Source organism: Heloderma suspectum, chromosome 6 (assembly GCF_057233095.1).
Source record: "Heloderma suspectum isolate Gila_16-S chromosome 6, 16-S_ref, whole genome shotgun sequence".
NCBI lineage: Eukaryota > Metazoa > Chordata > Lepidosauria > Squamata > Helodermatidae > Heloderma > Heloderma suspectum.
In genome coordinates this window covers 125,560,516-125,588,289 of record NC_139463.1, presented here as the reverse complement: position 1 = coordinate 125,588,289, position 27,774 = coordinate 125,560,516, and the positions used below count along the sequence as shown (strand labels likewise).

Sequence of the window (27,774 nt, the reverse complement as noted above, 5' to 3'; positions counted from 1 at the left end):
ATCCCTAAAAAAAGGGGGAACGGAAATAGCGTAGTGGACACTATTTGCATTCCCTTTTTTTTCGCCGTTTTATCTTATATAAATATTTAAGATATTAAATATATCTTATAAGTCGGTGATAAGTCGGCGATTATAAGTAAGATAAGTCGGCGAAAAATAGGCCATGCAAATGGCTGCCCCCGTAGCCGCCACCATTTGCGTATGCTGCATTTTTTTTTTACGTTAGTTGTGATAGGCTACGAAATTCTTATGTAGCCTATCACAGCTGTCTAGCTGGATGCAAATGGTGGCCGCTACGGCGGCCGCCATTTGCATCCGCACCTGGCTGTCCGCAGCCAGAAATCCGGCTGTGGACGGCCCTGTCTGGCTGCTCCATGGCCTGGCCGCGGAGCGCAGCTGGCCATCGAGGATTCCGGGGGGGAGGACCGGATCGCCTCCCCCCTGTTGAGGATTCCGCGAAGAGGGACGGAGCAAAGGTAAGTGAGTTTCGTACATCCCTCCTTGATAGGTATAACTGAGACTTGGTGGGATGACTGTCATGACTGGAATATAGCAAGTGAAGGATATAACTTGTTCGAAGAGAACAGGAGGAACAGACAGGGAGGTGGGGTTGCACTGTATGTGAAAAATACATATTTCTGCACAGAAGTACATGAGGATGAGCTTGGTAGCCCCATCGAGAGCATCTGGATCAAAATAAATGGAGCAAAGAATAAAAGGAACATGGTGGTCGGAGTCTACTACCGGCCACCCAATCAAGGAGAAGACGAGGATGAAACTTTTGAAAAGCAAATGGCCATTGTTTTAAGGAAGCATGATGTAGTAGTAATGGGGGACTTCAATTTCCCCAATATTTATTGGGAGACAAATTCTGCAAAACATGCCCCCCCCCAGGAAATTCCTGACTTGTGTGTAGGAAAGTACGAAAGGGACTTACCTTGTCCCGCAGCTTTTTTCGTGGTGGGGGGGAGGCGCTTCGCTTCTCCCCCCCAGAGTTCATGCGAGCGGGGGGTGTCTTCCCGCCTCGCCCGGCTGAAATTCAGGCCGGGGGGGAGGCTTCCCGCCTCGCCCCCGGCCGAAATTCAGGCCGGGGAGAAGCGCCCCGTCTCCCTGGCCGCGAACTTCAACAGAAAAGTTAAAAAAAAAAACCACAACGTCCCGTGATAGGCTACGTAACGATTTACGTAGCCTATCACGGCTAGATCTGCGAAGTCAGCCGTGATAGGCTACATTAATCGTCACGTAGCCTATCACGGGGGCATTTTTTTGTTTTTACTTTTCTTGGAATGGCGGCGGCGGCAGCCGGTCGAAAGACCGGCTGCCGCCCCTGCCCCTGTTGAAGCCCTGCCAAACCACCGATGCGACCCGCCACTGGGAGCGACATTCGGGAAAGGTGAGTCCCATCCCGGGGGGGGTGGGGGGCAGGGGGGGAGAATTTCTCCCCGAAACTACTTCGGGGGGCCGAATACGTTGGCACTCACCCCCCCGAAGTTTCGGCAAGAAATTCTCTGACACCCCTACTTGTGTGGCAGACAACTTCCTCCTACAGAAAGTAGAGGAAGGAACTAGAGGATCGGCTATCCTTGACTTGATCCTAACCAACAGAGATGACTTGGTGGATCAAGTAGCAGTTACAGGAACTCTGGGGGAAAGTGACCATGTTACACTTGAGTTCTTGGTTCTAAGGGAAGCAAAAGCTGAGTGTAATCAAACGCGTACCCTGGATTTTAGGAAAGCTGATTTTCATAAACTCAGAACAATGATCGCTAAGGTCCCATGGCAAGTGACGCTAACGAGAAAAGGAGTCCAAGATGGGTGGGAGCTTTGAAAAAAGGAAATTCTCAAGGCACAATTACAAACAATTCCAACAAGATAAGGTGGAAGACAACAGGAGAAGCCGATGTGGCTTCACAAAAAGCTTAGGGATGACCTGAAAACAAAAAAGGACACATATAGGAAGTGGAAAGAAGGCCAAGCAACAAAGAAAGAGTGCAGGCAGGTAGCACTGAATTGCAGGGATGGCGTCAGGAAGGCTAAAGCTGAGAACAAGCTGAGGTTAGCGAGGGATGCTAAAAGCAACAAAAAGGCTTTCTTCAGCTACGTGCATAGTAAAAGGCAGAGGAAAGAAATGGTTGTTCATCTATTAAATAAGAATGGCAAAACGATAACAGATGGCAAAGAAAAGGCAGAGGTGCTCAATTCCTACTTTGGCTCAGTCTTCTCCCAAAAGAAGGTCTATGACCCCCCTGGCAAAGGCAAAGTACAGGCTGAAGGGGCAGGATTACAGCTTGAGATCAATAGGCATATGGTCAAGGAACACCTAATTACTTTGAATGAGTTCTCCAGGGCCAGATGAACTGCATCCTAGAGTCATAAAGGAACTGGCAGAAGAACTCTCAGAACCGCTGTCTATTCTCTTTGAGAAATCATGGAGGATGGGGGAAGTGCCAGATGACTGGAGGAGGGCTAATGTTGTCCCTATCTTCACAAAGGGTAAAAAGGAGGAACCTGGGAACTACAGACCAGTCAGTCTGACATCAATCCCTGGGAAAATTCTGGAGCAGATGATCAAGCAATCCATCTGGAAGCACCTTGAAAACAATGCAGTGATTACTGGAAGCCAACATTGATTTGTCAAGAACAAATCCTGCCAGACGAATCTGATCTCATTTTTTGATCAAGTCACCTCCCTTGTGGACCGTGGGAATACTGTGGACATACTATACCTCGACTTCAGCAAAGCTTTCGACAAAGTGCCCCATGATATCCTGATGAGCAAACTAGCTCAAAGTGGGCTAGATGAAACAACGATCAGGTGGATCCACAGTTGGCTACAGAATCGGATTCAACGAGTGCTTATCAATGGACCTTCTCAAACTGGGGAGAGGTAACGAGTGGGGTACCGCAGGGCTCAGTCCTGGGCCCAGTGCTCTTCAACATTTGTATTAATGACTTGGAGGAGGAGGTGCAGGGAATGCTGATCAAATTTGTAGATGACACAAAATTGGGCAGGATACCTAATACTTTGGAAGACAGAAACAAAATGCAAAGTGATCTGGATAGACTGGAGTGCTGGGCAGAAAACAACAGAATGAAATTGAATAAGGAGAAATGCCAAGTTCTGCACCTATGAAAAAGAAACCAAATGCACAGTTACTAGATGAGGGATATGTAGCTCAACAACACTACAAGCGAGAAGGATCTTGGAATTGTCAATCACAAGCTGAATATGAGCCAACAATGTGATGTGGCTGCAAAAAAGGCAAATGCTCTTTTGGGCTGCATTCATACAAGCATAGCTTCCAAATCCCGGGTATTACTAGTTCCCCTCTACTCAGCACTGGTTAGGCCTCATCTGGAGTACTGTGTCCGGTTCTGGGCACCACACTTTAAGAAGGATGCAGACAAACTGGAGAGGGTTCAGAGGAGGGCAACAGGGATGATCAGGGGACTGGAAACAAAGCCCTATGAGGAGAGACTGAAAGAACTGGGCATGTTTAGCCTTGAGAAGAGAAGACTGAGGGGAGATAGGATGACGCTCTTCAAGTACTTGAAAGGTTGTCACAGAGAGGAAGGCCGGGATCTCTTCTCCACCATCCCAGAGTGCAGGACACAGAATAATGGGCTCAAGTGACAGGAAGCCAGATTCCGGCTGAACATCAGGAAAAGCTTCCTGACTGTTAGAGCAGTATGACAATGGAACCCATTCCCTAGGGAGGTCGTGGGCTCTTCCACACTGGAGGCGTTCAAGACGAGGCTGGACAGCCATCTGTCAGGGATGCTCTGACTTGGATTCCTGCACTGAGCAGGGGGTTGGACTCGATGGCCTTGTAGGCCCCTTCCAACCCTTCTATTCTATGATTCTATGATTCTATGCCCCCCTTTGAAAGTGCATGTCGGGAGCAGCAAATCCCAGCTTCTCAGAGGAAATAAAGAAGAAAAGGACAGGGAGAAAAGCAGTGGCAGAACTGGGTGTATGAGGAGACATGGACAAGTGAGCGGAGGGAAGAGAGAGGTGCCAAACCTGCCCCCAAAGCCACGGATTCCATCCTCAGTCAGGATCCCTTGGTGGTCGGACGGCTGCTTCTCAGTAGGGATGTACGAAAGTCACTTACCTTTTCGCGGATTGTGTTCGTGGGGGGAAAGGAACTCCGTCCCTCCCCCCGGAATCCTCGATGGCTGGCTCTGCTCTGCTGCAGCTCCGCGGAGTAGCCGGCCAGGCCAGGGCCGTCCGCAGCTGGATTTCCGGCTGTGGACTGGCTGGTGTGGACGCAAATGGTGGCCGCTGTAGTGGCCGCCATTTGCGTCCAGCTAGACAGCCGTGATAGGCTACGTAAGTCTTTACGTAGCCTAGCACGTCTGGGTAAAAAACAACAACACCACGCACGCAAATGGCGGTGGCTACGGCGGCTGCCATTTGCATTCCTTATTTTTCGCCGTTTTAGTCTACGTAAACATTTACATAGTCTAAAATGGCGAAAAATAAGGACCGCAAATGGCGGCCGCCATAGCTGCCGCCATTTGCATATGCCATTGTTGTTGTTTTTTTTAATTGGCTTGCCATGATAGGCTATGTAAAGACTTACATAGCCTATCACGGCAAAGGCCAGAATGCAAATGGCGGCCGCGGCAGCTGATCAAAAGACCAGCTGCCTCCGCCGAAGCTGCCGCTGGAGCTGCCGCCGTCCGGAACATCTGCCCCAGGTAAGTCTCATCCCAAGGGGGATCCACAGGGGGGCGGGGGGGTGGCAGGCCATTCCGCCACAGATTTCGGGGGGCCGAATGCCAGTGCATTCGGCCTCACTGAAATCCGTGGTGGAATTCTCCGCCATCCCTACTCCTCAGCTCCACCAGTGTCCTGCTTGCCTTCTCGAAGGAGATTATGTTTCAATGAGTATCCTCTCATAGGAAAGAACTAGACAGGAGCTGCATCATCACCCCTGTCTCCCTGCACATCTCACCCACGCCCCAGCAAACCCACAGCTCAGCTCCAAGGCCTCGGCCACAACAAAGTCTGTATTAATAGCTACCAAGGGCAGCTTACCGCATCTGGCTTTGCTCTGCCTCTTCCTGTCCTCTCTTCTAACCAAACCACTAAAAAATAGCAAAAAGCAGCAATGTGCGGCCAGAGGTGAGAAAACAGCAATTGTGCTTATTGCTGTGCCTCATAATTGGGGTCTGGAAATGGCACTTCCCTCATAGGCTGAAAAGTGCCCAAGGAGGAGGTCACCTTCCTCAGTTCCCCTGCCCAGTGCAAGCCATGGTCTTCCAAGGGGGAGTCCAGTGCCACGCTGCGTCCAGGAAAGAGAGCAGCTGGCCCGAAAGCCAGAGCACAACTGATGCAGCCTCATTTCTTTTCTCCTAATGAGAAGCCACTTTTTGACATGAGCCAGTTGGGTTGGGCGAACATGCCATGTTCAATATGCCAAGATTCTCCAAACTAGGGATGGCAGAGAATTCCGCCACGGATTCCAGTGAGGCCGGATTCTTTAGAATCCCCCCCCCCGGAATCCGTGGTGGAATGGCCTCCTGCCCCCCGCCCCCCCCCCCGTGGAATCCCCCTGGGATGGCACTTACCTGGAGCGGATGTGGCGGATGCGGCAGATGCGGCAGATGCGGCAGTGGTTTTGGCGGCGGCGGCGGCTGGTCTCCTGGCTGGCTGCGGCTGGGTTGCTGCGGCCGCCATTGCTGGCCTTGCAGCCGTGATTCTTACATAGCCTATCACGGCTAACCGCCCCCCCCAACCCAGCGTACGCAAATGGCGGCGGCTATGGTGGCCGCCATTTGCGCTCCCTATTTTTTGCCGTTTTATCTTACGTAAATATTTACGTAACATAAATCGGCGAAAAATAGGGAACGCAAATGGCGGCCGCCGTAGCTGCCGCCATTTGCGTACGCTGGGGTTTGGGGGGTTTTTTGGAGGGGTTAGCCGTGATAGGCTACGTAAATTCTTACGTAGCCTATCACGGGTGCCTGGCTGGATGCAAATGGCTGGAAGCCCGGAGCCAGCCATCAAGGATCCCAGGGGGGAGGACCGGATCGCCTCCCCCCCGTCGAGGATTCCGGGGGGGACAGGGCACCTCTCCCCCCACCACAAAAGATTCCGTGAAAAGGTAAGCGAGTTTTGTACATCCCTACGAACATCAGGTGTCTGCTCTGCAATTTGCTCTCACATTTGCAAGCAGTGTTGGTTTTCTGTGAGTGGGAAAATTGTGCATAGTGAACAGCTATCTAATGTGAAAGTTGCGCAAACATTTCCCATATTTGCACAGATTTTCCTCACAGACCAAAGCTTGGGTGACTGAAAAGTCATGCATTTTTCAAGTACACCTTTTGTGAACGCAAATGCAAGCTCAGGAAATATAGGGGTGTACGAAACCTACTTACCCGTCTGCTGAACGGGTCCGGGGGGGGGGGGAGGTGATCTGTCCCTCCGCCTGGAATCCTCCCTGGCTGGCTCCGCTCCGCGGCGAGTCCGTGGAGCCGCCAGTAAGGCCCGTCCACAGCCAGACTTCCAGCTGCTGCCATGCAAATGGCACCTGGTGTAGCATGGAATATTTACGTAGCCTATCACGGCAAAGAGCAGGGACGCAAATGGTGTAGCGGACTGGGACTTGGGAGATGCAGGCTCTAATTCCACTTGACCATGAAGCTCACTGGGTGACTGTGGGCCAGTCCCTGACTCTCAGCATAGCCTACCTCACAGGGCTGTTGGGGGATAAAATGGAGAGGAGGAGGACCAGGTAAGCCACCTTGGGATGCTTGTATGGGGAAAATGCACATTATTATCAGGTCATCACTGGGAATTTTGGTAAAACTAATAGTCCCTTGTGTTAAGGAGAAGCTTAGTCAAGGCCTTCGGTGTATACAAGGTTTTGTGCATGCACAATATGAAGGTCATTCTGAGAGCAGTAATTCGGAATCACATAGTGCAGCATGACATCATGAGTCGCCACATTACGCCCCCTTTCTGGTTGATTTTGTACGGCCTGCCTGTGTGATGGTGTCATGTGGTGTTTACTCACCATCACCAGTCACCTGTATGAAGATGGAGCTGCAGAGTCAGAAGTAGCCAAGGACTTGGAGGGGGAGGGGTCTAGTTGGTAGGGGCACTCAAAATTTAAACGGGGGGGGGGAGAAATCTGTTTACCAATATTCTACCCACACTCCAAAGCTTGGAATCAGTTCTGGACATAATAGAAATTTGTAATACATACATCAATCCAGGGATGCTAGAAAGGTTAGCATTATGAACGATCGAGTTTCAACCAATGAGCCAACAAATTAAGAACTTTGGAGGCAGAACTATTTATAATATTTACTCTAAACAGCTGTTCCCCTATGCTAATTTCCCCCCTCTGAAGTAGCTGTTTCCTCCCTTTTTGGAACCCTGGTGCATAGCCTGCTGTGTGCATGCCACGCCTCTGGGAAAGATATCTCTGTTCATTGTGACATGTGCACATGAGAGTTCACATGCATGGCTGAGAGAGGACATGCGGTAACAATGGTTACGGAGTGCAGACCTCATTGCTCTCCTTGTTAACAGAGGCGCTCCCAGGACTCCCCAGCTCAGGTGGGTCCCGTGCAGCTGTGGCCGAGCTCCAGCTAGGAGAGCTGTGCACTGCAACACCCAGAAAGGAGCTCACAGCAGCGCACTGCTGAGACACCAGCGCAGCAGAAAAGCCTCATCGGGGGGCCATTTGGGGCAGAACTGGAGAGGGGGAACTAGCAGAGGCAGAGAGCAGAGCAGAAAGGATGAGAGCAAGTAGGAGGGAGGAGGAGGAGGCGGCGGTTGGAACGGGAGATGGGAGTTGTATAAGTATTAGGGAAAGTGCAGAGAGATTTCAGGACCAGAGAGATATCATGTCCTCATATTGATTTCTCATCTTCTTTTGTGCATCATATGGGACAGATACTTTTAAAGAAAGGATGGCACCTTAAATTAAAATGAATGAATGAATGGAGCAAATGTCCTTATGTTACCACCCCAGCTACCCTGCTTGTTGCTGGCGCAACACACTGTACAGTTTCATCCCAGGCCGAGGGGCCATAGCTCAGTGGAAGAGTACCTGCTTCACACGCAAGAGGTCCCAGGTTCATCCCTCCACTACTCCAGGTAGGGCTAGGAAAGAATCTTGCCTGGAACCCCGGAGAGCCGCTGCCAGTCCGTGTCAACAGTACTGGGCCAGAGGGACCCAGGGTCTGACTCAGTATGCAGCAGCTCCCTAACAGTCATCAGATAGGAGCCAGAGAGATGCCCAGGAAGCTCACAGGTAAACCATGAATGTGAGACCCACCCCACTGCATTCATCCCCGGTATCTGACGATTGAGAGGCAGCCTGCCTCCGTATATGGCTGACATCCTCCATGAATTGTTCTACTGGTTTAATCATCTGAGCTAGTGGCCATGTCCACATTTGCAGCAGCCAGTTGGATATGTGCACTTGTTTGTACTTCTGTAATTGGAATTGGAGGAGGTGAATCCATAGCTGCAGTTCCGAAGACTCCTCGGAGGAAGGGTCACGGGGCAGTGGTAGGTTCCCCGCCTGAGGCCCCCCAGAGGTGCTGCCAGTGAGCGTAGGCAATACCGTGCGGAACGGACCAGGAGTCTGGCTCATCCTGAGACATCTTCCCGTGTTCTAGGCTGACGATGCCTGAACCATGGAGAAAATAGAAGGTCTTCTCTCTCCTTTCCTCCTAAGGCTAGAAATGGGGGTCATCCAATGAAGCTGAATGGTGGGCGATCCTGATAGAGAAAAGGAAGGGCTTCTTCACACAGCGAAGGTAAACTAAGGAATGCACCGCTAAGGATGTGGCGAGCCTCCGATGTAGTCCAGGAGGCTGGCGAAATCCCCCACGCCTGAGCTGACTGGTCCTGGCGAAGAGCACCCTGGAGCTTGGCAAGTGGTGGGGAACGGGCCGGCCTGGACTTGTTGCCGTGCACACCCCAATGGCAAGAGGGGCTGGAGTGCGTGTGGCGCCTCTTCCTCCTCCTGCCCGGCTGGCTGTCAAGGAAGCCCTTGACAACCAAGGCCCTTCCTCCCTGCGCCGGTGTTACTGAAGCCCTTGACAGCCGCTGCAGGGACCAGTTCATCTTTCATGGGTCAGTCATAGATCCCCTCTGGTAAGAGATCAGACCCTCACTCCACAATTCACTGAACCACTGGCCACTTTTTTCACCATGGTGCCATCAGGGTCGGATTTAGAGGCAGATGTCCAGGGCCCCACTCAACAGAATGAGGAGGAGAGCCCCCAAACGCAGCAGGGCTGTCCGATCATAGTTTGAAATGAGGGGTTAACGTATTTTGAAGTGAGGTGATACACCATACAAACATGACCATATGACGAGCCCCCCCCCCCTTAGACCATTAAGTCCTGCATCTAAATATAGCTAACTGCACCACTTCATTTTCTCCTGGAGACCTTTTGCTCTCTACATGCTGGGCTTAAGCTGGCCAGGTGTCCTCTCTTGTACTGGACTGCCCGCCCTTGACGTTTCCCAGTCACCCAGCCCCTGCTGAAGAAGTGCTGAATGCTGAAATAACAAAGGTATATCTGAAGCACACAAACATGCTTTCCCCACTTCCCACTCTCCCCTGCTTGTGCCTGACATTTCATGTGCAATAAATTTTTAAGTCTTTAAGGTGACACAACAGAGACTTCATGAAAGCTGGACTACACCCTTTATCCTGTTCAGTGTGGAGCAGGGTACAACCTAGGGAGACACACTCCTGTTTGCAGGTAAGGTCACATACCTGGAAGAAATGATGGAGCCTCCCAAGCCTCATCCCCAAAGCATGGGGATGCCAAATGTCACCCCACTGTTATATAAATTCTAGTAATTTTGCATACATTTGCATCTATTCATACCATATGCCAATTATATGTAAATTATATGCAAATTAATGTGCTCTTCTGACCTCTCTTTTGGCTATGCATACCTGTCTCATATGCCCCATCAACTGGAATTCAGAGGCCTTCTGCCACTGATACAGGATGCCCTATGCATCCATCATAGGGATGTCAGAGAATTCCGCCATGGATCTCGGGGAGGCTGAATGCCAGCGCATTCGGCCCCCGAAATCAGTGGTGGAACGGTCTGCCCCCCCACCCCCCCTGGGACGGGACTTACCTTGGGCGGATCTCCCTGGCAGAGGCGGCTCCGGCGGTGGTTTGGCGGCGGCGGCGGCCGGTCTTCTGACCGGTTGCCGCCGCCGCCATTTCCAGTAAAAACAAACAAACAAACAAACGTGATAGGCTACGTAAAGATTTATGTAGCCTATCACAGCTAGATTTTTAAAAAAGCACCGTGATAGGCTACGTAAATGTTTACGTAGCCTATCACGGCTGATTGAAAAAACAAACAAACACACGCGTACGCAAATGGCGGCGGCCATGGGCGCCGCCATTTGCGTTCCTTATTTTGGCACGTCTTAGTCTACGTAAACATTTACGTAGACTAAGACGGCGAAAATAAGGGGAACGCAAATAGCATAGACACTACGCTATTTGCGTTCCCCTTATTTTCGCCGTCTTAGTCTATGTAAATGTTTACGTAGACTAAGACATGCCAAAATAAGGAACGCAAATGGCGGTGCCCATGGCCGCCACCATTTGCGTACACGCGTGTTTGTTTGTTTTTTAAATCAGCCGTGATAGGCTACGTAAACATTTACGTAGCGTATCACGGCTGACTGCAGGGACACAAACGGCGGCGGCTATGGCCGCCGCCATTTGCGTTCCTGCTAGCCAGTGGCCGGATGTCCGGTCGCTGGCGGAGCCAGCCGGCGGCTCCGCAGAATCCCTGCGGAGCGGAGCCGGCCGGCCAGGATTCCAGGGGGGAGGAACGGAGCACCTCCCCCCCCAGCGAGGATTCCGGGGGGAGGGACGGAACGCCTCCCCCCCAACCATTAGCATAATCCCCGAAAAGTAAGTGATTTTCGTACATCCCTATGATTATTAGTCATTGATACCTTAGCCTACATTTATTTTGTAATCTATTTTTTATTTTTATTTTTATAAATAAAATAAGCACTACCAACAACATAATCAGAATCTTCAGTTTCCAACATTACAGTATTCTGAGGGGGGGGGAGGGAGGATAGCAAAAGAAGGGGGAAAAAAGGATTATATTATACTTCAATAAGAAGAAACCAAATATCCCAATATAAATCCAATTGCAGATTATACCCAGCACTCTTCCAAACATTGCAAGTATTATTAAATCTTCAATCCACTACACCACAAATGGTCAACCTTATCTTTCAGTATAATAACCTCAGTCTTATAGCAAAGGAATAGGAGCAAACAATCCATTTCCTTGGCCATATATTACCATTCAGTTAACGCATATTAATAAACATTAAAGGTTTAACCAACAAGAAAATCCTACATTAATTTGAGGGCCATGACTACATTTTATTTTTCAGTCTGTTGCCTTCTTTTTAATCTAATTGCTACTCTCTTGCATCCTGTGAAATCATCAACTTTTCCAAAAATTATCCCAGGTTCTACTTTAATTCAATGAGAGTTTAAAACTATATTTTTGATATTTTCTTGGGGTTATTACAGTATCATTCCATGGTCTTACTGCTGGACATCAAATAAAAACAGCTGTAGGAAGCCATGCTGGACCCAGAAATAATTTGTATTATTTAGATATATTATTCTTCCATATTTGTGATTCTGTATGTTAACAGAAACGTTTTCAACCTCTACAAATTAGAGAATAGTCCCAACAAACTCCCTAAAGCAGTCTTATCACTGTCCTTCAGTCCTTCTATTTTTTCGTTTCACTTTTCTTTGCCATAACATATAAGGTCTGGTCTCCCCTAGATCTCTGTTGAGGAGCACATTTTACTGCAAATTGGCTTCTGCTACGGGGATGAATTGATGTTCTTGTTATCTGCAGTAGGCACCATCCAGGAAAGTACTGAAATTGTGACTGAAAGACAAAAGAAGAGAGTGGGTGCTTATGAAAGAATAAAAGATCAAGTATTTGTAAAATCTATACCAGGACAATTTCCGTTTTCCTAACCTGAATTGCTCATGGGAAGCGTTGAAGGAAGGAAGGAAGGAAGGAAGGAAGGACGGACAGACAAGCAAACTAACGGAATGATTTTTGAAAAGCAGAATGAATACAAAAACTCATGGAGGGAGAGGAAAAGTCTAGAGAGAAAAAAAAGTTAATAAAGCAGCCAAAAAAGGAAATGCATCAACCCCCTGCCCCAGTAAAAAGGACAAAAGAGGCTAGCAATTTCCATACACGCTTATAGGTATAGATGCAAATCTAGAAATAACTTGAATAGAAAGACAGAGCATCCCAACATAGCATCAAACCCTGCGGCCATGTGTCCTGTGTGTGCCTGTCAGCTCATTCTGCTGTCCGGGTGCTAACTGGTGATGGGCAAGCATTCTGATGGATCACTATCCTTAAACTGGAATTGGACAGGACGGCCTTCAAACCCAGGAGGGTCCTCTGGCAGGCTCTCAAAGAGAGGATTCTAACAGAGGAGACTTGGTTCCCGTAAAGTAAAGCAGAGTGAAGAGGAAGAAATTGAACAGTGGGAGGTTTACAAGCTGAAAACAAACGTTTCCAACTGAGAGGGGAAATGGCAATGAGACACAGGCTGAGGACGGGAGGTTAGTTTCCTGAGCCAACAGGAGTGAATCCCACCATCACAACCATTGTATTAGCCCTGGTAGACATTTACTGGACAAATATCCATTTAAAGGTTGGGGAACTATTTGCTCTTTTTTCTCAGTCTCAAGGAAAACCTGGGGAGGGGCCCAGCTGACCACCCAGAGAGCAGCAGGGGCTGATGGGGGCTGCAACGAACAGGTCCAGCATCAGGACCTGGGCCAGCATGGAGATGCCAAGGCTGACCAGGGCTGATGCTGGATGCCACACCACCCTTTCTTTCCTCTTTTCTAAAATTTTTTATTCCACTAAAATGAACATGAGCCCAACATAATGTAAAGAAGTTAAGAAAACAATCAAATATACTCCAATTTAGCCAGGATGCCCAGAGTACAGATCTGCGAAACCTTCCAACTGAAATTATTTTCTCTTAGTAGGTTAGCAAAATCTAATCATGATCCGGAGGGGCCTGGCTCTGGTATGTGTGATCAACATGGAGCAAAAATAAGTGCTTGTTGCGCAAAATTTTCAAGGTTTTGCATGGCTAACAACCTTCCTAGTTTGGGTCATCTCGTCCATTAATAAATGATCCCAAAGCCTCCTAAACCAAGCCTTGATACAAAAGTCCACTGAACATTTCCACTTTCTTGTAATTGTTCTTGCTGCTGCCGAAGAGTGTAAAATAAAGACCTTATGCAGTGTAGACTGTAAATCCTTTGGACAAAATAAGAAATGTGTGAATAATTCATTTCAATTCATTTTTATTCAGTCTTTACAGTTCACACCTTCTGTGCCAAATGGAGACTCAGATGCAAACTGTGTTCGGACCCCCCGCCCCAAATGTGCTCGACACTATGCATACATTGGGGCAACATGCATGAAAAAATACATACTTTCAAAAAATGCACCATGCTACTGGGACTGGTCACCTCTCATGGCTACTGAGATGGAGCTGTGATGTGGGGACAAGATCTCCTGCCCTGAGAGACAGGCGAAGCAACTCCTATCCTCAGAGCTACTTTTCCCAGCACACGTGGAAGACCGAGAGAGCAGAGGAGCCTATCTGACTGTAAGGCAAGATTCACAGCTCTAAGGAGACTTGGTTATAAAGAACTCTCCTGAAGCGTTTCCCTGGCTAGGGAGTTTCTCATTTACTTGATGTGGGCTGTCAGTGATGTAACTTAACACTTATTGAGTAATAAATGTGTCAGCAAGAGTTCCTGGTCACATGATCTATGAAAGTGAACAAGGGGGATTTGATGTGAACAAGGAGGATTTGATTTTTGATGGATTTGTCAAAAACAAGTCCTGCCAGACAAATCTGATCTCATTTTTTGATCAAATAACCACCCTTGTAGACCGTGGGAATGCTGTAGACATCATATACCTTGACAGATGACACGAAATTGGGTGGGCCAGGATAGCTAATACTTTGGAAGACAGAAACAAAAGCAGCTGCCCCAAAAGCACAAAAACCCCAAAGCCCCAGAGCACAACTGATGCGCCTCATTTCTTTTGTCCCAATAAGAAGTCAACTTCTGGCATTAGCCTGTAGGGCTTGGCAAACTAGTCATGTTCAAGTTGGCCAAGCTTCTCTCGACATCAGCTCACTTCCCCATGCTTTGCACTCACATTTGTGAGCGTTGTTTGTTTTGTGAGGATGAGAACATTGTGCAGAACACGTATCAAATGTTGAAGTTTCACAAAAACTTCCCAAATTTGCACAAATTTTCCCCAGCAACTAAAGCAGTTGTGCATTCTGAGAAAATTGTGCATTTCCCAAGTGAACTTGCGAATGCAAGTTCAAGAAAGGGCAAACATTTTCTGGGAAAATAAGCTCCTATTCACATTTGGCATTCTGAATGGGACGTTTTCGAGTGATGTGTGAACTGAAACAAAATTTTCATAATTAGCCAGCAAGACACTCCATAGTAGGGTGGATTGCAGGACTTTCTTCACCCTGATTCCGCGCTGGGTTTTGCAGTGCTGGTTTTCTGGGGTTGGAACCTGGAGGTTGGTTTCTGGGGTTGAAACCTGGCAGGGTGGAATCAGCTTAGGCTTTGGATTCAAAGATTTGAGGGGTGGCGAAGGGGAGGACTAAACTGCTCCATATTTTCAAGGGACTGTTTGTTTCAAAGTACTCAGCATTGAGTTGCATTCTGACCCACCGGGGACATTGTGGGGGCTGTTGCTCTCTTCCAGTTGATTTCAATGAAGATATTGTCACAATAGTGTGATAGCTGGGACATTGTATAAAAATTAAAAACTTTCAAAAACTGCTTTTATGGAAATGGCATATGCAAACAATCCCACCACCTACTTGCTGAAATCTGGATATGTAACAGAAATTAAATTCTTGCTCACAAAAATGACTTGTGGAGAAAAACTAGTCCCTCCTACCCCCAACACAAGTACCCCAGTGAAATGCTTCGGTCTCCGTCTTCCTATACATATCCCTTGAAAATCCCAACAGACTGGATTGTAACACCAGACTACAACTGCATGGTTCTTGTGAAGTACATTTTTCCCTCATCCTCAGTCCCACTTCTAACCTCAAATATTAACATGAGACTGGGGAAAAGGTTCATCACCTCCTCCCCCAGTGTCCCTGCTCCATCAAATTCTCCAGTCTCCTGCAAGTGCCATTTCCCTAAATAAAACTCCAGAAGACAGGATAGCTGCACCAGGCTGCACTACCATTAACCAGCAGGGTCCATCTGCAGTGTTTCTTTCATGCGTCCCACTTCCACTTCCTGTCAGTGAGGCCTGCAGGCCTGCAAAAGGCTCATTTCAGTCAGCAGCCCCTAAAGCAGACAACTGATTGTGTCTTTTCAGTTTTTTTTCCAGTTTTCATTTATTATTATGTATCGATAGCCAAAGATCTCGGGGTGGGTTGCAAAGATTAAATCCCTTAAAATACAGTATTATGCATAACAAAAAAACAGCTTAGCTATAAACATATAAACAGACAACACACACACATATTCACACAAGCAATTTTAATCACCAGCAATAAGAAATCCCAGGACCCATTGAAGACCCGGTCATGTGCTGCCAAATGCCTGAGAGTAGGGGAAGGTCCTAAGCGGGTGGCAAGAAGTCGGCCATGTTGGCACCAGGCAGGCGTCCTGGGGAGTCCGTTCCACAATCAGAGGACCACCGCCAAGGAAGAGCTCTGCTTTGACGCCACCTCTGAGCCTCCCTTGGAGGAGGCGCCCCGAAGGTCACAGCGTATGGGCAGGCTCGTGCCAGGAGAGGGGCTCCGTCAGGCCCTAGCACCGATATTACCCTTCCTGCTGTGCTGCTGGCCTGAGGGACTGGTGCTGCCAGGGGCCGGGTGTCTCTCCTCTCCCTTCCGTGGAGCGTTCAGGTCTTGAGCTCTTTTCTCTTCCAGCCTCTCTCTGAATGGATTCACGGACGCAGGTGGGAAGGAAGCCGATGCGTCCGTCTCTCCTGTGCCCACGCTGAGCGTGGCAAAGACGGTGGCTGAGTCAAGGCATTCGGTTGCTTTGTGGATCACAGCCCAGAAAACGAGCATTTGCACGCTAACAGTGGAGGGGGTGAGATTGCTGCAGCTGCTCCCCTCTCTTCACACACTCACAAATGGGGGCGGGGAGAGAGGGGGAGAGAGAGAGATCCATCCCTGATCCTTTGTATGGCTGTTTTACTCAGCTGAAGTTAGGGGGGCAGATAGGTCTTTAGAGTGGGAGAGGTTCAGGATAGGGATGCCAGAGAATTCCACCACGGATCTTGGTGAGAATGCACTGGCATTCGGCCCCCCGAACTCTGTGGCGGAACGGCCTGCCACCCCCCCGCCCCCCCGCGGATCCCCCCCGGGATGAGACTTACTTGGGGCGGATGTTCTGGATGGCGGCGGCTCCAGTGGCAGCTTTGGCGACGGCGGCGGCTGGTCTTCCGACCGGCTGCCACCGCCGCCATTTGCAGTCTCCCCCCCCCCATTCGTGATAGGCTATGTAAAGACTTACATAGCCTATCACGTCTGTCTTAAAAAAACAAAACACGTTCGCAAATGGTGGTGGCTACGGCCGCTGCCATTTGCATTCCCTATATTTGGTTGTCTTAGTCTACGTAAATATTTACGTAGACTAAGACGGCGAAACTAAGGGGGAATGCAAATAGCGTAGCGGACACTATTTGCGTTCCCCCTTATTTTCGCCGTCTTAGTCTATGTAAATATTTACGTAGACTAAGACAACCAAAAATAGGGAACGCAAATAGTGTCCGCTACGCTATTTGCGTTCCCCCTTAGTTTCGCCGTCTTAGTCTACGTAAATATTTACATAGACTAAGACGGCCAAAAGTAAGGAACGCAAATGGCGGCAGCCGTAGCCGCCGCCATTTGTGTACGCGTTGTTGTTGTTTTTTAACCCAGACGTGATAGGCTATGTAAGTCTTTATGTAGCCTATCACGGCTGAATACAGGGACGCAAATGGCGGTGGTACGGCCGCCGCCATTTGCGTCCCTGCTAGCCAGCTGCTGGATATCTGGCTGATGGCCAAGCCGGCCGGCGGCTCCGTGGAATCTAGGGATGGCGGAGAATTTCTCCCCGAATCTCCGGGAGGCCGAATGCGTTGGCACCGAAATTGGCGGTGAAATTCTCCGCCCCCCGCCCCCCCCGGGATGGGACTTACCTTTGGTGAATGTCCCTCCCGGCGACGGGTTCCGGCGGCGGTTTGGCAGCATTTCGTCGGGGGCGGGGGCGGCGGCCAGTCTTCCGACCGGCTGCTGCCACTGCCATTACAAAGTAAAGTAAAAACAAAACCCCGTGATAGGCTACGTAACGATTAACATAGCCTATCACGGCTAGATTTCCAAAGTCAGCCGTGATAGGCTATGTTAATCGTTACGTAGCCTATCACGGGTGACTTTGAAAAAAAAAGCGCGTACGCAAATGGCGGCGCCCCATGGGCACCGCCATTTCCGTTCCTTATTTGGTCCCGGTATTTTCAGTGGCTAGTCATTTCAGTGGCTAGTCATCAGGTTCGATCCCCGGCATCTCCAGTTAGGGCTGGAAACAATCCTGGAAATAATCCTGCCTGAAATCCTGGAGAGCCGCTGCTGCCAGTCCATGTCAAAAGTACCGGGCTGGATGGACCCAGGGTCCGACTCGGCATTGGGCAGTTTCCTGTCCTGATGTTTGGCCACTGGCGGAACAGAATGCTGAACTGACAGGCCTTGGCCTGATCCGGTAATGCTCAGCACATGTTCTTACAGTTTAAATACGAAGTGAAGATGAACCTTAGCACACAAGAATCGTACTCATTACCTGTATCTGAAAGGCTCTCCGATGCTGGATGTTCCAAGTTTGTCTACATCCTTTCCTTTCTGCTTTCTCCTGCAGGGGGAAGAGGGGCTGTTATTGATGTCTCTTGCCTTTCCAAATGAAATTAGGGATGGAAGAGAATTCCGCCATGGATCTCGGTGAGGCCGAATGCCAGTGCATTCGGCCCCCCGAACTCCGTGGCGGAACGGCCTGCCCCCCCGCCCCCCCGCGGATCCCCCCTGGGACAAAACTTACCTGGGGCAGATGTTCCAGGCGGCGGCGGCGGCTGGTCTTCTGACCGGCTGCCGCTGCGGCCATTTGAAGTCTTGTAAAAAAAAACAACAACAACCCCGACGTGATATGCTACGTAAAGATTTACGTAGCCTATCATGGCTGGGTTTAAAACAAAAAACAAAAAACGACGTGACAGGCTACGTAAATCTTTACGTAGCCTATCACGTCTGACTTAAAAAAAAAACCACGTACGCAAATGGCGGCGGCTACGGCCGCCGCCATTTGCGTTCCTTATTTTTGGCTGTCTTAGTCTACGTAAATATTTACGTAGACTAAGATGGCCAAAATTAAGGAACGCAAATGGCGGCGGCCGTAGCCGCCGCCGTTTGCGTACGTGTGTTTTTTGTTTAAAGTCAGATGTGATAGGCTACGTAAAGAGGGACGCAAACGGCGGCAGCTATGGCCGCCGCCATTTGCGTCCCTGCTAGCCAGCGGCCGGATGTCCGGCTGCTGGCGGAGCCGGCCAGCGGCTCTGCGGAATCCCTGCGGAGCAGAGCCAGCCGGCCAGGATTCCGGGGGGAGGGACGGAGTGCCTCCACCCCCCCGCAGAACCCGGCGGAGCCAGGTAAGGGGGATTTCATACATCCCAAACTTGCCAGGGGGGCTGTTTTTAGACTGACCAAAGATCTGGCTGGCCATTCTGTTTTAAAAACAAGAGAGCCCCTGCCTCTTAGCAGCATCTTCTCAAGCCGCGTAATGAAGAGAGACACCCACAAGCCCCATCACCTACCGCCCCGCTTCATCTTGTAGTAGAAAGAGAGTGGGACTATCAGGAACAGGAGCGGAAGAGCCCGGCGCGCACATCCCAGCAGTAATGTGTATGGGTGTTGTGTCGAAACTGCAAAGAGAAAAGGGGAGATCTTTCATTATTGATCTGGGCAGTTTGGATCTGTCCTGTTCTTTGTGGATCAAGGCAGACAGGGAACAATGCTGAAGACAAGCCCTAAGAAGCCTTAATGTAATTCTTTGTCTATCGTTGCCCTTAGAATAACCACCGAAAAGCAGCCCAGGTTCCAAACGTCGTTAACCCTGGGGCTGTGCTGTTGTTCCCCGGAGCAGAACCATCAGGGGGATCCGGAAATGGAAAACGAAGCCAGGGAGGCCTGCAAATGAGCAACTGTTATCCCCGTAGTGACTGGATGAATGCATGTTCCGGGCACAGCAAAGAGGCTGCATTTCTCAATGCCCCACTGTGCCTAGAACAGCTGGTCATGGATGCGCCCAGAGGAGGAGCGACCCTGCACTGACTCCTGCATGGTGCCTCCCAGAAGCTGGTGTGGAATGTGCATCTGGAGCACACTGGGCCTCTCACAGGAAAGCTTTGGGCATACAAGAGAGTTGTGGGTCAGCCTGGGGACTTCGCCGATGAGGCCAGCACGTGCAGCCCTGCTCTTCTCTCCCTGGCCATTCGGGGGTTTCACAGATGACCTGGGCTAGAAAGTGCTGGCAAAATCACACAAGAACTAGACTTCTGCAATCATTCTGCTGTGGTGTGTGTGCGTACGCAGGGACTGGCGATGTACAAATCTGAGGATTTATTTCCTAAGTTTGCATGAAAATTCATATGCATTTTTGGGCACATTTTTCCGAATACATGCATTTCATCTGCCCTTTTTGCCTAATATACTGTATACACAGTTTCTTTGCAAGTAATTTTTTTCCAGGAATTGGAGAAGTGTGAATTTCAAGGACAATGGAGTCTCTGTTCGCATAGTGGTTTGCAAATGTGAAATTAGGTAAGTTCGCATTAAAATAAACAAAGGAAAAATAAAAACACTGAGAAATGACTACTTTTCTAAAAACACTAAAAACAAAAACTTGTTTTAAAAAATAAAATGTAACTACTTCTAGCCTGTTCTGTATATTTTATTGACTGTTATTATACACTGTTTTTAACGTGTATAATGTTTTTCAAGACAGGACATAATTGCATAAATTTTAAAAAACCCATAAAAATAAATGATTCCTCTCTTGGTTTCATTTCAGCTGATTTCACAAACTCAGCTCCGTCTTATTCGTTTGCGTCGTCCCTCTTAGATTGCACGCCTGTAGGTACGGATGCTCTTCTTGAGTACTGATCTCATTTAAGCCACCCTGGAAGCTTTTTCAGAAGAAGGGGGGGGGGGTAATTTTTTAAAAAAATTAATAAATAAGGGAAAATAGCAAACCAAACCGAAAAACAAACGACGCTGCATCTGTTCCTGGGATGCCAACACAGCAGCCATCTGGGGACTGAATCTCCCATTCGGATTCAAAAACAAGAGACCCGCACAAAAACATTCCACCATCTCGAGCGAAGAGTAGCAGGGAGCGTGTGAAGGATACCAGAGAGGAGTTGGGCACGGCTAGGTCTGCAGGGGAGCTGGGCAGGTGCCCCCCCCCGGCTAGTCTCTCCCTGCTGCTCTGCCTTTCAAAAATGCTGTGGCAGTCGTAGCAGCTGTGGTGGTGGCTGTGGACGCCTCCCCTCCCCCTCCTGCTCCTCCTGCTACCAAAAGTATTACATTAAAATATTTTCTAGCATGTAATGGATTTTAAAAGTTTGATGAACTGACTTGACCAGCTTCATATTTGAAGCCTAAAACCTAGGATGGAATCAGCCTGTTTGCTTAAACCAGCCTGTGTGTCTGTACGTGTGTATACAAGTGCATGTAATTTCCCTGTGAATCAGTCTATCACGTAGCGACACACAATCCCATCTCTCTCTCTCTCTCTTAGGGATGGTGGAGAATTCCGCCATGGACTCGGGGGGGGCGGATTCTTAGAATCTGCCCCCCCCTGGAGTCCGTGGCGGAATGGGCCACCCCACCCCATCACCCCGTGAAGTCCGACCCGGCCGGATCCTACCTGGCACCGCCGGGTCCAGGTCCGGCCGAATCCATCCGTGGCCGGTCTTCGGACGCGAATGGCGTCCTGCCTAGTGGACGCCATTTGCGTCCCTTCCCCTAACCGTGATAGGCTATGTAAGATTTACGTAGCCTATTACAGGAAGGGGAAGGGACGCAAATGGCGTCTGCTAGGCTGGACACCATTTGTGTCCGAAGACCGGCCACAGCCGGAAGTCCGGCTGTGCCCGGCCGGCGGCTCCGCAGACTTGCCGCAGAGTGGAGCCGGCCGGGGAGGATTCCGGGGGGGAGGATCGCCTCCCCCCCACAGACCCCCCAGTGGACTCCAGGTAAGTGGGTTTCGCACACCCCTACTCTCTCTCTCTCTGTGTCTCTCTGCGGGTCATCACACGGGGCCTTTATCCTGCGATTGAGATCGGTCACTCATGGACGTTTGCGAGTCCTGTACTTGATGCCGTCAACCTCCGGAGCCTCTCTCGTCCTTTCCAAGCAATTTCAAGGGTAAATTTGAAAAGGAAATAAACTAGTAATAAACAGATCCATTTCCTATTTTTCCATGAAAAAACCCCAGAATAAGAAGCGCTAGTCCATAGCACCATCTTGTGGATGCAGAAATGAAACACAGAGAACTCCCGGATAACGGGAGGAAAGGGAGGGGAGGAGGAGGAGGAGGGGGAAATGGAGCCATCATGATATTGGGGCAGAAAGTCCCAGCACAGTGGTGGGATTTCTGCATCATGTGATGACACCCTCTGCCCCCCCCTCAGTCTCTCACAAACACACACACGTGCGTGCACACACACTTTTCCTCCCTGTTGCAAATTGGTCCACTGCTCCTCCAGTGAGGAGCCCCCCAAATGACATCCTGATGATTCACGAGGACATAACATCATTTCAAAGGCATTGTGGGTAAAACAATGGTGACCCCCCCCCCCAATATGGCATGGCAATTCCTGGACATTGGCAGATGCTATCCTGCTCATGGAAAATAGGGGGGGACGTTGTTGGGACTGGAGCAGAGGTGGAACAGTTCCCCCTCCCTGCATGATGCAGCCCCCAACCTGACTGGGGCCCCATGTCTGCTATGTACCATTCTTCAGAGATTCGCATGCATAACTGTAAGTGACAAGTACGACTTCTTTGTGTCCTTTGGTATTTAACTGGTCTTGTTCTTGAAAGCTCAAGGCAGGCAGTAATGTCACTTCAAGGGAAGTCCCCAAAATACGTAAAGCTACCCCTTAAAATACCCAACATCCCCTTGCTCTAAATTCTTGCCCCAATGAAAAGGGCCTCCAGAAGGTAAGTAGGGTCAGACCCTTCCGACAAGTTCAAGCGGAATTGAGAGCAGTCACTAAAGAACGACTTTCCCTCCCTCCCTCCCTCCCTCCCCACCCAGTGCCCTATGAGCTGCTCACATGATCACTGGGGGCTCCTCTTGGCTGCCCGTGGAGCTTGAGGGAAGACATGGTGAGGAAAGAAGATGGTATTTCAGGACCACTGGGGAGAACAGATGTTTTCCCCAGCCTCCTCCTGCGGCACACGTAGCTGCACTCACTCACTTCAGTCAACACACACCAAAGAGTTACGCTACTGCTGAAGTGGCATCTCATCATCCCAAAATGGCTGACCTGTGATGTTCACCTTCTGGCTCCATGGAGAGAGGACCCAGCAGCTCCTTGTTTTTTCCTCATATCTGCAAGCAAATTCCCCGGTGTAGTTGAGCTGGGCCTCTGGGATGCTTACAGAGGCATTTGCGGAGCTCTCTCCTGGTTCTCTGGAGCTACTCAGACTCAGAGGCACTTCGCTGATGGCCACCTCAACTGTATCCTTGTAGAAATGGAACCTCTTCTCAGTGTTGCTCCCACTGGCTGAGCAAGTGATGACCAGGGGGTCCCCTTCATTCACTGCCCCAGACGGAGGATCCACTTTTATCACTGGAAGAGGAAGAGGATCTGGAGGAGTCATCCAAAGACAGGAGGTGATTATCAGGGGAGCATGAAATGGCTCAGTGATTAAGAGTGCAATTCTACGCATGTTTAGACAGAAAAAGTCCACCAGCTCCCAGCATTCTCTGGCCGTTCCCCATGCCGGCTGGGGAATGCTGGGAGTTGTAGGACTTTTTTCTGTCTAAACATGCATAGGATTGAGCCCCAAAGGTCTGGGGTTTATTGGGCTTTTACCAGGAAACCTTGGGTCATACTCAAGAGTTGTGGGGCAGGCAGGGGACTCTGGGGATAAGGCCAGCATGGGCAGCCCTGCGCTTCTCTCCCTGGGGATTCCGGCAATCCTAGCTGCATTGTGCTAGAATGTCCTGGTAAAGTCACAGAGGAATTAGACTTCTGTGAATAATTTTGCTGTGGCGTGTGCGTGTGCGTGTGCGTGTGCCTGCATGCATGCACGCATGGACTAGGTTCATGCTGTCAATTTTGGTTTTCCTCATCTTCTCATTTTATAGAATTTACATTTGGTGCATCTCAAACTGTAAGAATTCCTCCACTCTTAAATTCAGTGCATCCTTAACTTTGGGGATTTCTTTTTTAAGTGTCCATAGAATCATAGAATCATAGAATAGTAGGGTTGGAAGGGGCCTACAAGGCCATCGAGTCCAACCCCCTGCTCAATGCATGAGTCCATGAAAATTCACCAGCGTTTTTGTGCACATTAATCCTAGTACATGCATTTTGTGTGCATTTTTGTCTAATACATACATTTTGGGGTAAGTAATTGGGGAGGTGCAGATTCCCGAGTCTCTGCAAGGGTGAAATTAGGTAAATTCACATTAAAACAAATGAAGAATTTTTTTAAAAAAACTGTGAGATGTCTACTCATCGAAAACAATAAAAACTGAAACATTTGTTTTAAAAACTCAAATGTGAATCCGTCTAGTCTACTCTGTGTAGTTTATTGAATTTATGTTGTCTGATGCAGTTTTTTATGTATCATTTTTATTAAAACAGGTTGTAATTCCATGAATAAAAATAATCCATAAATAAATGGGTTAATCTTTTCTTTCTTGGTTTTGTTTCAGCCATTTCACAAACTCAGCTCAGTTGCCCCTTTTTGCTTGAAAGCGTGCAGGCACAGGTCTCTTTGATTCGTGGAAGTGAGTGGGGAAGGATAAATAGTGTTTAGAGGAGTTTGAGTGGTGGTATTTTTATGAAGCATTTTCAATTTATTTCTTTATTCATATTCCTGCTGCATTTCTGTAGCTTTCTAAGGTGGAGGGACAGGATTTAATGTCAACAGGAAGCTTTTATGCACTCAACCCTGAGAGACGTTCTTGTCTCAGGACGTCCAAGGAAGACCTTCACCACAGAGTAACGACACTGGCCTCTTCCCCGCATCTCACACTGGGGGTCCCAGATCAGAGAGTGTGACTTCAGTGCAGCTTAGACCACACCCTGCCCAAAAACATTTCACAATAACGCCCTGTTCTAAAAAAGTAGGTTTGTCTTTGAGTCTGCAAAGTCACACTGCTATCTCCTAGGCTTCATCAATCAGTGAGAAGATTGAACCTTTATCCATGAGCACCCAGGGACTGGTCACCTCTCATGGCTACTGAGATGGAGCTGTGATGTGGGGACAAGATCTCCTGCTTTGAGAGACAGGCGAAGCAACTCCTATCCTCACAGCTACTTTCCCCAGCACACGTGGAAGACCAAGAAAGCAGAGGAGCCTATCTGACTGCAAGGTAAGATTCACAGCTCTAAGGAGACTTGGTTATAAGGAACTCTCCTGAAGCATTTCCCTGGCTAGGGAGTTGATAATTTATTTGGTGTACTTGACATTTATTGAGTAATAAATGTGTCAGCAAGGGTTCCTCCAAAAAATTCCTGACTTGTGTTGCGGATAACATCCTCCAACAGAAAGTAGAGGCAGGAACTAGAGGATTGGCCATCCTTGACTTGATCCTAACCAACAGAGATGACTTGGTGGATAAAGTAGCAGTTACTGGAACTCTGGGGGATAGCGACCATGTTATACTTGAATTCTTGGTTCTAAAGGAAGCAAAAGCCAAGTGTAGCCAAACATGTACCTTGGATTTTAGGAAAGCTGATTTTAATAAATTCAGAACAATGATAAGTAAGGTCCCATGGCAAGCAACTCTAATGAGAAAAGGAGTCCAAGATGGGTGGGAGCTTTTAAAACTGGAAATTCTCAAGGCACAATTACAAACAATTCCAACAAGAAGAAAAGGTGGAAGACAACAGAAGAAGCCAATGTGGCTTCACAAAAAGCTTAGGGATGACCTAAAAACAAAAAAGACACATATAGAAAGTGGAAAGAAGGCCAAGCAACAAAGGAAGAGTACAGGCAGGTAGCACAGAACTGCAGGGATGGCGACTTCTGGTAAGGAGCCATGACGTCCTGGCAGTGCGGGGCTTCTCAGGTTGCTTTTTTCAAACGGCTGTGAAAAGGTTGAGAAACCTTTCTTTTTTCCCCTGGAAAATAAAGGGGAAGACTACGGTGCCACCCGGATGAAATCTTAGAAGAACAGCTGCCTCTGCAGAGGATGCAAAGGGGCTCAAAACTCAGGTTAGTTGCCGGAGTTAATCACCTACTGAAACGCTGTTTTGAAACTCTTAATTAATTGTCCTCTACAAGGACAGATGAGCCCCAATCTTAGATAGTATTTGGAAACTTAAGTTACCAGCAAGCACCACTTGCACAGCAAAAAGCGAAAGTATGGCAGTTGTAGAAATCTAACCTGAATTAAAATCAAGGAGTTGCAGACTTTTACAAAGCGAATTTAGCTCAAGAGGTCCTTTCAAAAAAAGAAAGAGTACTAAGATTGTTTACATTTTTAAATAAGTATTATAGCCTATTTAACTCTCTATTTCTTTAAATCATTGTTTGAAAGTTTTAATGTTTGAATTTATATGGCTGAAAGCTACGTTTTTGTCCAGTTGCTATTTTCTTCTGCATGACCTTGAGAAAGCCATGAAGTCAAAATAAATAAATCTTTGGCAGAAAGCCTGGAATAGGCTGGAATAATATCAGCTTGTGGGCTGACTGCTTGAAATTTACTAAAAAAGGAGTATTGCTGACGCCTGTTGGATGCTAAAAAATCAAGAGCTTATGAAAAATCTTTCTTCTTTTCATGTTCTGTTTTTTTTAACTCTTTTTCTCCTTTTGATACTGAGAGAGATCTTTTTCGGCACTGGAGGATCAATAACTTACTGGATATCCAGATAAATTAATTTATAAAGGAAGTAATGAAGAAGATAATTGAATGAGTGTTATGCTGGAGAAGACTCTTACGAGTCCCCTGGACTGCAAGGAGGGCAAATCAGTCCATCCTAAAGGAAATCAACCCTGAGTGCTCATTGGAAGGACAGATACTGAAGCTGAAGCTCAAATATTTTGGCCACCTAATGCGAAGAGAAAACTCTCTGGAAAAGACCCTGATGCTGGGAAAGATTGAAGGCAAAAGGAGAAGGGGACGGCAGAGGATGAGATGGCTAGATAGTATCACCGATGCAATGAAGATGAACTTGAGCACGCTCTGGGAGAGAGTGGAGGACAGGAAGGCCTGGCGTGCTCTCGTCCATGGGGTCATGAAGAGTCGGACACGACTGAATGACTGAACAACAACAACAATGAATTTGGATAAACCAGCAAAGGATATCAGAATAACTTGTAGCAGAGCGAATACCTGGGAGATGCCTACAGAACAATTAAGAAGAAATACTAAATCCAGGAAAGACTCTTTAACAGAGACTCCGATGGGAGCTACAAAATTATTGGTGACAACAACATCTATAAGCAAGGAAGAGGAACCTGAGCAGAAGCAAGATATACAAAAGATGGCCTTGGACGAACAAACATAGAATATTATAGATGCTATAAGCAAAAAGATGGAGGCTTTTGAACTACGCATAGAACAAAGGATGGGCACCTTTCAACAATGTATAGAAAAATGGATGGAGAGGCAAGTGTAGGAAGTGAAGGAGGAGATTAAAGATATGAAGGAAGAATTGAGACAAGAATGTAAGAAATTAGATGATGCATTAAATCAAAGAACAGAAGAGTTTGAAATAATGACAAACAGAGCGGAAGTACTGGAAAATAATGCAGAAATTGTAAGTACGGAGTTAGAACGTGAGCAGGATGCCTTAGCTTGGCTTGAGCTTAAAGACAAGGAACATTCGTTATGTTTTAGAGGGATTGTGGAAACGTATGGCAGCGCAGAACCTGACCTCGGAATGGAATTGGTAAAGAGTACAGCAGCCTTTTTGAGCAAACAAGAGAAAATCGTGGAAATGGAAGTAGATCGCGCTTATAGACTGAATTCGACATATGCAAAAACAAAAGGTCTACCCAGAGATATTATTGTCCATTTTGTAAAGAAAACTACAAGGGATTCAGTTCTCCAGAAGCACTATACAACTAAACTGAGATAGGGGGCAAAGAGATTATTGTCATGAAAGAAATTCCTGGAGGATTTCTGAGGAAAAGGAGAGATTATGCATTTTTAACAACAATCCTGCTGAAACAGAAAAATATCATGTTTAGATGGGAATTCCCAGAAGGTGTGGTCTTCTCTTACAGAGAACAGAGATATAAGTTGAACTCAGTTCAAAAAGCAAGAGACTTCCTTCGAACTTATGGAAAAGATTGGACAGACCTACAACCTGATGTACAAGAAGAGGACAGCACTCAGGGTGCAACAGTTGAAAATTAAGAATGTACCTTAATCTTATATTTCTTA

At 48.1% G+C, this 27,774-nt stretch overlaps 1 protein-coding gene across 1 annotated transcript in view; it reads right to left on the bottom strand.

The window, feature by feature from the left end:
* Nucleotides 1-11,804: 11,804 nt before the first annotated feature.
* The window catches only part of LOC146343061 (uncharacterized), a 37,351-nt gene continuing 21,381 nt past the window's right edge, over nt 11,805-27,774 (bottom strand). Inside the window, exons 5-8 of the mRNA XM_084806609.1 lie at nt 22,691-23,014; nt 18,950-19,057; nt 17,929-17,997; nt 11,805-11,944 (exon numbers count right to left, since the gene is read on the bottom strand). Of these exons, the coding sequence (XP_084662735.1) occupies nt 17,972-17,997; nt 18,950-19,057; nt 22,691-23,014 (458 nt within the window). The 3' untranslated portion in view covers nt 11,805-11,944; nt 17,929-17,971. The remainder of the gene's footprint in view (nt 11,945-17,928; nt 17,998-18,949; nt 19,058-22,690; nt 23,015-27,774) is intronic.